Consider the following 9,668-nt stretch of genomic DNA (forward strand, 5'->3'; position numbering starts at 1 on the left):
CTGCAGGGAACTGGGAGAGCGTACCGTCCTGACAGGTTGGATTACGATGGAGGGCTTCCCTTGGAGCCTCCTTCGGGCCTAGAGATGTTCTGATCAAATTGTTCCTTTCCGATTCCTGAACCTGGGTGTCGGCCGATTCCGAGTACATACCGATGCACCGTCTAGCATTGTATCTGCTAAAAGCACTTGTTGTTATCGAAGGGTTCTTTTACGATGACAGCAGTGTAAAGTCGGTTCACTTACTGTCGACAAAATCTCTGTTCAGAACATGATCATTTGCATCTATAATCTATAATTATAACGATAACATTTGTATTATTCTAGTTAAGCATCCATGTTTTTTCCAACTTGGTAGCTCGAACGCACGTGGGTGGGAGATGACGTGTTTCCTAATCCGACATCCCACCTCTGACCGTTAACGAACGCGGCACAACACTAGTGTGTGTGATGTTCTCTGCCTGTGTAGTAAATGAGCTTGACGTGATGTCGGCGCATAAACTTGCGTACTCGCCGATACCCGATAAAAGCATTTTAGGCAGTATCGGAGGAATTTCCGATGCTAGCATCATTATCGGAACAGCTCTACTCATGATGACCCTGGCGCCCAGTCCTCCTGGCGCTCCCCAGCGGACCGGAGGACGTCTCCTATAGGCGCTGTGTCCTCGGAGCCCTTGGGCTCTTTAGAATGACTATCTCCCCCCCCAACTTGAGTGACAGGAGAGTTTCAACCAACCACGGGGAAGAAGGCGGGATGTTATGACGCTCCTCGGGCGGGAAGAAATGCTGGTATCCCCTCCCGTTGTCACATACAACGATGTGACACGGAGCCGTTGTCCGGGGCGATGCACCAACATGGACGCTGCAGTGGCTGCTGCATCCTGTTGTTGCCACGTTTCAACGTGGCCGCCATGTTGGGGAGGGCAAGACACTCCGGTAGACTAATACAACTTAAGAGAGAAGCTGTGGTTGTTCTGGATAAAAAGCACCGAGACGTTGATTGAGAAGGACTCTGGCTCTCTTGACCTCTCCGATATGGCGGTGACGTTGGCCTGCGATCCAAAGGACGCGTCATCTATGTGTATATCTTTGGGTGTTGTTATGGTTACAGGGACCCATGCGTATGGCCTTAATGAACTCGTACACGAAGAATGTCTGGGGAGGATTCACAGATTTAAACCTTGCTTTCATAAGTCCTGCTTTAAAGAGATTGTCGAGCTTCGTTTGACCAGGTATACGACATCAACGTCTTTCTGTCTCCCCTTATCCTAAACCCCAACTCCTCCCCCTTATTCACTGCTCCTCTCCTCCTTTCCTTTCCTACCTTCCTTCTCCACCTCTCCTATTCTCTCTCCCCTGTCCCCTTCCTCCTCCCCTTCCTGGCCCTTCTCCTCCCCTTCTCTCCCGTACTCTTTTCTCACCTCACCCTCACTCCACCATTCCCTCTTCCTTCTCTTCCCTCTCCTCTCCTCATCTCTCCCCCTCCTCCCCTCTCCACCTCCTCCCCTCTCCTCTCTCCCCCTCCTCCTCCTCTGTAGAGTCCTTACAGAGCTGGTTAGTAAGATGAGGGACATGCAGATGGACAAGACAGAGCTGGGCTGTCTTCGAGCAATCATTCTCTTCAACCCAGGTACACACACACACACACACACACACACACACACACACACACACACACACACACACACACACACACACACACACACACACACACACACACACTGCTAGGTATAAGGGTATTGCTATTCTTCTTATTGTTACACAACATTTTTTGTGTTTCTTATTGTTTTGTGTGTGTCTGGCTGTGTGTGTGTAGATGCCAAGGCTCTGTCGAGCCCCAGCGAGGTGGAGATGCTGAGAGAGAGAGTGTACGCTTCCCTGGAGTCCTACTGCAAGCAGAAATACCCCGACCAGCAGGGCAGGTAGTAACACACATATTATCTAGATTAAACTCGTCAAGTGTGACAAGCATGCTCCCAGAGCGGCTGGATTATAGAAAAAATAATAATCAGGATTTTCTTTTGGACTACCGTATTTTCCGGACTATACGTCGCTCCCGAGTATTAGTCGCATCAGTCAAAAAATGCTCCATGACGAGGAAAAAAACATATATACGTCGCATCGGTGTATAAGTCGCATTTATTTTTAAACATTTAAACAAGAACGTTTAGTCTGGAGAGACTGAATAAAATTGCAATAGCAATATAGGTGTTTCGGTCCCACTCGTAGTTCTGAGAGTATACCGAATTCAGTGACACCGGGATTCCACCAGACGCGTATGCGCCGCGGTCCTAAACCTGAGCGCGGAGGGCTCCAGTTTTCGCTGGCCAAGTCATGCGCTGTGATATGTGTGACAGCTATGTTGCACAACATTGCAGCTAAGGCTGGGGTAGCTTTGGTTGAACCGGAGAACATTGAGGACGATGACGACGAGAATATAATTTATTCGGTGGTGCAGTAGGCTTGCAGCGTTCAGTTGTAGGCCTAATGAATGACGGTGCCATCTTGCGGCCGGAAATTATGTACGCACAATTTTGGCATACAAGTCGCTTCGAAATATAAGTCGCAGGGCAAGCCAAACTACAAAAAAACCGCGACTTATAGTCCGGAAAATACGGTATATTGAAATCCCGATTATTAAAACGATTATCTTTGAGCTTGAAAATATGATGTATTTATTCAGCATGTCTCCCAAAAAAAAACGTTGTAACTGAGAACTTTGAAATTTCTCCTTAAAAAAATACACAAAATGGTCAAATAGAAAATGTTAAAATCTAAAATGATGTACAAAAAGAGAATAATTCAAAACTCAATCATATTAGTTTTATGATAGTTTGACGCTAAAATCGAGATCCAAATTCGATTAATCTCCTAGCCCAAAGTGCTGCTAGTGATGGTTAAACACTCCCAGTGCTGCTAGTGATGGTTAAACACTCCCAGTGCTGCTAGTGATGGTTAACATCTCCCAGTGCTGCTAGTGATGGTTAACTGCTTAATGATGGTTAAAATGGCAAAGTACTCAATTTCCTTCGGGATAAAAATGACCTAATAGAAAATGATGAAGGTAGCATACCGGAGCTAGCATTATAACGCTAGCATACCGGAGTTAGCATATTAACGCTAGCATACCGGAGCTAGCATATTAACGCTAGCATACCGGAGCTAGCATTATAACGCTAGCATTCCGGAGCTAGCATTATAACGCTAGCATACCGGAGCTAGCATTATAACTAGGGCTGTCAAGCGATTAAAATATTTAATAACGATTAATCACATTATTGTCATAGTTAACTCACGATTAATCGCAAATCTTTTTTCTATGCTAAATATCCCTTGATTTCTTTGTCCCATTAATTGTTCTAATTTTAATGCTCTTATCAACATGGAGAAGTGCATCGGCTTGCCTTGTGCAAATGTTTTTTTATTGATAACAACATTGGCATATACTGATCAAAACAGGAAGATACAAAAAAAAGCCTATAGTTCAATTAAACGATGAACGTACAAACAAACTGCCTTGAACATAGCAGTCAGGCTACTGCTTCTTTGTTTTGAACCAAAGGAAAAAAAGACAAAAAAACGCTAGCATACCGGAGCTAGCATTATAACGCTAGCATACTGGACCCATGTACTTGGACGTTGTAGTGTTCCACAACCTTCCTGGTTTGAGTTTTTCAATTTTACAACTCAATTAGTTTTTTTACGGTCGACCGGTCTCTCTCTCTCTCTCTCTCTCTCCCTCCCACGGCAGGTTTGCCAAGCTCCTCCTCCGTCTGCCAGCGCTGCGTTCCATTGGTCTGAAGTGCCTGGAGCACCTGTTCTTCTTCAAGCTGATTGGCGACACCCCCATCGACACCTTCCTCATGGAGATGCTGGAGGCCCCGCACCAGCTCCCATAGACGGGTCGGCCCCGGTCCGGCCCCCTGCCCTTCCACTCCGGGGCTTACAGCCCGCCGGGAGGCCCACAGCGGTCTGTTACTCAGACGGGTGCGGCTCCGCTCCGGTCTCCACCAACACCCGGCTACAGGACATGCTGTTCTACAAGACCTGGACTCAACACACACACACGGACACACGCACGGTCACACTCACACAGACACACACACGGACACACACACACGGTCACACTCACACAGACACACACACACACATGGACACACACACACACACCGACACACACAGATGGACACAAGGACCCACACACAGACGCACACACACGGAATTACACACAAACACAGTGACGCAGACATTGTTGTTCTACCTGTATACAAATGCCAAAATTAAGCTCAATCATTTGTCTCTGAAAGACCATAAGCTGTCTTAACACACATACACACACACGCACACGCACATTCTTCCATCCTTGGTTGCCGTGGCAGCAGTACTGTCTCCTCCTGAGAACGCATCAAGTGTAAACGTCTTAAGTTTATTTTCTTGGTTCCCACCTAGCTAATGCTATTTAGCTTCCACATTAGCAGCGCTACGCTAACTTGGTTCGCTTCGTTAGCCCGTTAGCATTATGCACCAGCAAGCTACATTTTTATTTTTATTTCTTTTTTTGTGTGTACGTTTTTAGTTTCAAACGAATCACGTGCGTAGCATTTCAATTAAGATGTCTGCCGTCACACAACATCCGATTGGTTTCCGAAGGAGGCAATCGGAGGCCCAGTGTACGGCCCCGCCCCCCTGTGACTTCATCCAATCCCGTAAGCATTTGAATATTTTAGTCTTTTTTATATATATATATATATATATATATATATATATATATATATATTTGCATAGAAACTTGTTAGAGATTCGTTTTTGAAGTACTGTACTTATGAGATGAGCGCTTTTACCACTGCATTGAAAACAGGGAAAAGTCGGTTGGTGGTGGAGGGGGGCGTCGAGGTTTAACCTCCACCCTCCCGCACCCCCACCCAAATGCGCGCAGCGGGCTTTGCTAGACTTGAATCGTTGTTCCTGAGCTCGGGGGGTCGGGGGCTGGACTCGAGCTAAAGACTGACCTGTTGTTTTCTTTGTAAACCCCCCCTCCCCGATGCCCGGGGTCGTATGCACTTTCGTGAGTTGTAACTGTGTAAAAAAAAAATGCTGTTGCTTTCTCTCTTTTGAATGACCCCCCCCCCCCCCCTGAATAATATGAGGACCCCACCTGTACACATGGGCCCCCCCCTCACCCCACTTCCCTGGCCACAGCGTTCTACTGCTCATGCCATCGGTCGCCGGTGACACTGGTTGGATTGGGAATCAGATATGATGACCTCGTCACGGCTCAGATCAGAGCGGTTCAGATTAGTGCGGCTCAGTTCAGAACGGCTCAGATCATAGCGGTTCAGTTCAGAGCGGTTCAGTTCAGAACGGTTCAGATCAGAGCGGTTCAGTTCAGAACGGTTCAGATCAGAGCGGTTCAGTTCAGAGCGGTTCAGATCAGAGCGGTTCAGTTCAGAGCAGTTCTTTTCAGAGCGGTTCCATTCAGCGTGACCAATGTTGCCGTCGACCCCAGCGTTAAAAACATAATCCCATGCGGCACATGAATACGAGCCCCGCGCTAAGTCATCCTAACGTAGTATTTTACTGGAAACCCCACTTCTGCCCCCCCCCCCCCCCATGACACTTACTGAGCCCCCCTGCCTGCCGGTGTACAGTGACCCCATGTTTATAAAGGCTGTAAATAAGACATCAGGCCCAGCTGTGCTGAACAACCGTTCAGCGAACGCTATGCAGTCCCGCTCGCCCTCATCCGAAACTCTGTCCCATCATCTCATGGTTCATCGCTCTGGGCTGAATTCATGTCTTCAAAGATGACAGATTGCGCCCCCCCCCGGAAGAGGGAGGGCTGTTTGGCTTTATCCTTTCGGTCGTACTTTGCCAAATTGTAAAAGTAGGTAGACTGCTAAAAAACACAAAGAACTCAGGCGCAAAAAGAAACGTCTCCCGGGTGACCTCTAACCCGGACTCAAACCAAACCTGAAGGAGGTGGATGTGGGGAGCCATCGAAGCTGTGACCCGGCACGGACCTCTGTGATTGGCTCGTCACATCGCTACTGCACCCAGGGCCGGCGCTCGGCATAGGCGACCTGGGCGATCGCCTAGGGCGGCAAATGTGTTGGTGGCGTCCATTAACATATACGAAACAATCTAGGGCACCGAAACGGTCAGCGCCGGCCCTGACTGCCCCTGTCCTCAACTGTGATTGAACAACGTGGGCAGGTGGAACGCAGCCGCTGAGTTTACAGCCCCGACCCGTCCGACATGATGGCCTCCTGGCCACCGTGAGGCTCCGCACCCAGAGAGGAGCTTCTTTTGTCCCCCTGCAGGGCGGCGGTAGAGCTGCCTCCTCCTCTGCCACTCAGTAGCGTGTCCTTTCTCCGCACTCAGCCCTTTTTGAAAGTTCCAGCAACCGCAAACACAACGCAGGGACTTTATGCAAAACGACACGCGTGCTGGTGAACCGCGCCGTGGTGCGAGGTCCTCCTGGGCTCTGGAACTCTGGCGTTCCCTCCCCCCCTCCTCTCGGTGAGGGGCGGGGCAAGAGGTGTCCGCCCGCGCCTCGAGGCTTGCAGAGTGGGTGTGGTTCATTAGTCTCCTCCCCCTTGCTGCTCCTGGGCTCCGTCTGACTGCTTCCTGCGGAGACAGGAAGTGAAGCGTCGGCCTCTTCCCCAGTTGTCGGGCAGGTCGTCCCCCTGTGGTTTGAGCACCGCTTTACCCCCCCCCCCCCTGCGCCGTCGGGATGAGATCCCGACGGCGCCCCAGCCAGGCAGAGGGGGAGGTGGGAGGGTCCTGTCTGAAGGGCGTCTGGCGGGTGGGGGACCTTCAGGTCCAGGCCGGGTGCTCCTTCATTCGATAACAAACGTTCACCAGACTGAGAGACGCTGTCAACATCAGATTAAGCACTGCATGGCGTCATGGCTGCATGTTTTCAACTCAATTACTTTTACATGTCGTTTTCATACTTGTTTTTAAATAACAAAAACATAAATCACCGGAATAAAGTCAAATCAAGGGTTTGGAAATGACGAAACAAAGAACTCTTTGTGACGTGACGGACGTTTGATGCACGCTGAAGCTTTCCCGGGCCTAACGACGACCCCAGGCCTCCGCGTGCTAGGCTAGGCTAGGCTAGGCTAGGCTAGGTGTATATAGCAGTGTCCAGCCGACGGGAAGCCCGCTGCACCGAGTGTTGTGAACCGTGGCCCCCATTGGCTGTGGCGGTCCTCTGTTAAGATAACGGTCATTAAGATGGTGGTCATGTGTTAAGATGGTCGGTCATGTGTTAAGATAACGGTCATTAAGATGGCGGTCATGTGTTAAGATGGCGGTCATGTGTTAAGATGGCGGTGCGTCTGTTAAGATGGCGGTCATGTGTTAAGATGGCGGTGCGTGTGTTAAGATGGGCGTGAGGCCGGCTGTGTGACCGTGTTGTTGACGCCATGGGTCTAGGTGCCTGAGGCTGGGTCTAGGTGCTTGAGGCTGAGTAGATGCTTGAGGCTAAGTGTAGGTGCTTGAGGCTGGGTCTAGGCGCTTGAGACTGGGTCTAGGTGCTGGAGACTGGGTCTAGGTGCTGGAGACTGGGTCTAGGTGATGGAGGCTGGGTCTAGGGACTTGAGGCTGGGACTAGGTGCTTGAGGCTAGGTGCTTGAGGCTAGGTGCTTGAGGCTAGGTGCTTGAGGCTGGGACTAGGTGCTTGAGGCTAGGTGCTTGAGGCTGGGACTAGGTGCTTGAGGCTTGGTCTAGGTGCTTGAGGCTGGGACTAGGTGCTTGAGGCTGGGTCTAGGTGCTTGAGGCTTGGTCTAGGTGCTTGAGGCTTGGTCTAGGTGCTTGAGGCTTGGTCTAGGTGCTTGAGGCTTGGTCTAGGTGCTTGAGGCTAGGTGCTTGAGGCTGGGTCTAGGTGCTTGAGGTTGGGTCTAGGTGCTTGAGGCTTGGTCTAGGTGCTTAAGGCTTGGTCTAGGTGCTTGAGGCTTGGTCTAGGTGCTTGAGGCTGGGTCTAGGTGCTTGAGGCTAGGTGCTTGAGGCTTGGTCTAGGTGCTTAAGGCTTGGTCTATGTGCTTGAGGCTTGGTCTAGGTGCTTGAGGCTAGGTGCTTGAGGCTTGGTCAAGGTGCTTGAGGCTAGGTGCTTGAGGCTAGGTCTAGGTGCTTGAGGCTGGGTCTGCTTGAGACTAGTCCACACAGCCAGCAGTGTTCTTTGATGGGAGGGGTGAGAAAGAGAGAGAGGTGGGTGGGTGGGTGGGTGGGGTAGAGATGGAGCGAGAGGTGGGTGGAGTAGAGATGAATGGAGAGTCGGGTCAAGAAGGTTGATTTTTCCGAGCATTTATTTCTCGCAGATGACTAATCATTTCCAGAAAGAGGGATGAGTGTGGCGAGAGTTTAGACTTTCTGGATCACTTCCCCTGAAACCATGCCCTAAACTGAGGATTCTCACTGCTTGGTTCTGTGGAACCGTCGGCTCAGGAGAGGCCGGAGAGACAGGAGGTTCTCCTCCTCCTCCTCCTCCTTCCCCCGGGGGTGAAGGCCAGAGACTCAAGGCTCTCCTCCGCCGCCTCCTCTTCCTCCTCCCAAGCGGGTGGAGCCGAGGCCAGAGACTGCAGGTTCTCCTCCTCCTCCTCCTCCTCCTCCTCCTCCTCCGATGGGATCGGACCCTTTCTTTGTGTTCTGTTCTGAGGTCTTCTTGTTTTGTTTGTCTGTCCTGTCTGAGTAAAAGTTGTAATACTGTAAACCTGCGTTGTCGGCTGCTCTTTATCGACTGGTTCACACTGAATCACCACAATACAATATCAGCCTTTTAATGTCAAGTCCTGGTTTGGGTTTTTAGATTCATATTCACACACTGAACGTAAACTATGGCAATATTTAAGATATGATGCAACTCTACTGTGTGTTAGATATATAGATATTTAGATAGATATATATGATAGAGATAGATACAGAAATATCGGATACATATAGATATATGTATTTGTACTGTATAAGTACAAATCAGTATGTGTAAAGTACAGATATATAAATGTTAATTAAGATTAGGATTCGGTTACGTCATGCTACCTCATCTGTATTAATCCCAAATGTGTAATGACTTGTATTTTAACAGAAGATACCAACAGTGACATCATTTTAGCCAGGGCGCTCTGCCTCTCGCACCCTGGTGGCGGGAGGGGGCGAGGTAGGTCCATTAGTCCGGCAGGACCCCCGGGCACGGAGTGACCACCCGGGGCGCACGTCCTCCCCGCCGCCACTAGAGGGCGGCCGGTGCGCTGTCCTCCACACCAGCGACCCAACCGCCGTCTCCTGCCCGCCCAGCAGACCTCTGTCCCGGGGATTTCGGTGAGGATTGTTCGGAGCCAATAATAAAGTGTGTGTGTGGTCGGTTAAATAATTGATATTGCTAATGAAGCTGATTATAAACTTGTGTCACAAGCGTAAGTGTTGGTTTAGGTGGAGGAAAGACAAACGTTTACCTTTTTTTAGGCTGCTAGGCGTGTTCTTGGCGATGTGAGCACAGAGTTGCCACAGTCCCTCGTTTTATAAATATTGTATGACAAAAAAAGGATAATTGCAAGTTGAGTGTAGCAGTAAACCAAACACAGTAGGCCCACGTTTACGTGGGTATTTTGATCCCATATAAGTTCTACCTTGGAATGAAAACCCTAAACGCTTTTATGCTATCGTCCAAT

The 9,668-nt window shown here is 49.7% G+C and overlaps 1 protein-coding gene across 46 annotated transcripts in view; it reads left to right on the forward strand.

The window, feature by feature from the left end:
• The window catches only part of rxrba (retinoid x receptor, beta a), a 22,830-nt gene extending 14,117 nt beyond the window's left edge, over positions 1-8,713 (forward strand). For 7 of the 46 annotated variants that reach the window (XM_060043878.1, XM_060043882.1, XM_060043917.1 and 4 more), the window contains 6 exons: positions 1,536-1,627; positions 1,814-1,919; positions 3,749-7,205; positions 7,259-7,618; positions 7,715-7,902; positions 7,949-8,713. In XM_060043878.1, the coding sequence (XP_059899861.1) occupies positions 1,536-1,627; positions 1,814-1,919; positions 3,749-3,896 (346 nt within the window). In that variant the 3' untranslated portion in view covers positions 3,897-7,205; positions 7,259-7,618; positions 7,715-7,902; positions 7,949-8,713. Of the gene's footprint in view, positions 1-1,535; positions 1,628-1,813; positions 1,920-3,748; positions 7,206-7,258; positions 7,647-7,694 lie in introns of all 46 variants that reach the window. The other 39 variants (XM_060043909.1, XM_060043901.1, XM_060043891.1 and 36 more) reach the window with 39 other exon arrangements.
• Positions 8,714-9,668: the final 955 nt, after the last annotated feature.

The sequence above is a fragment of the Gadus macrocephalus genome, chromosome 22 (genome assembly GCF_031168955.1).
Source record: "Gadus macrocephalus chromosome 22, ASM3116895v1".
NCBI lineage: Eukaryota > Metazoa > Chordata > Actinopteri > Gadiformes > Gadidae > Gadus > Gadus macrocephalus.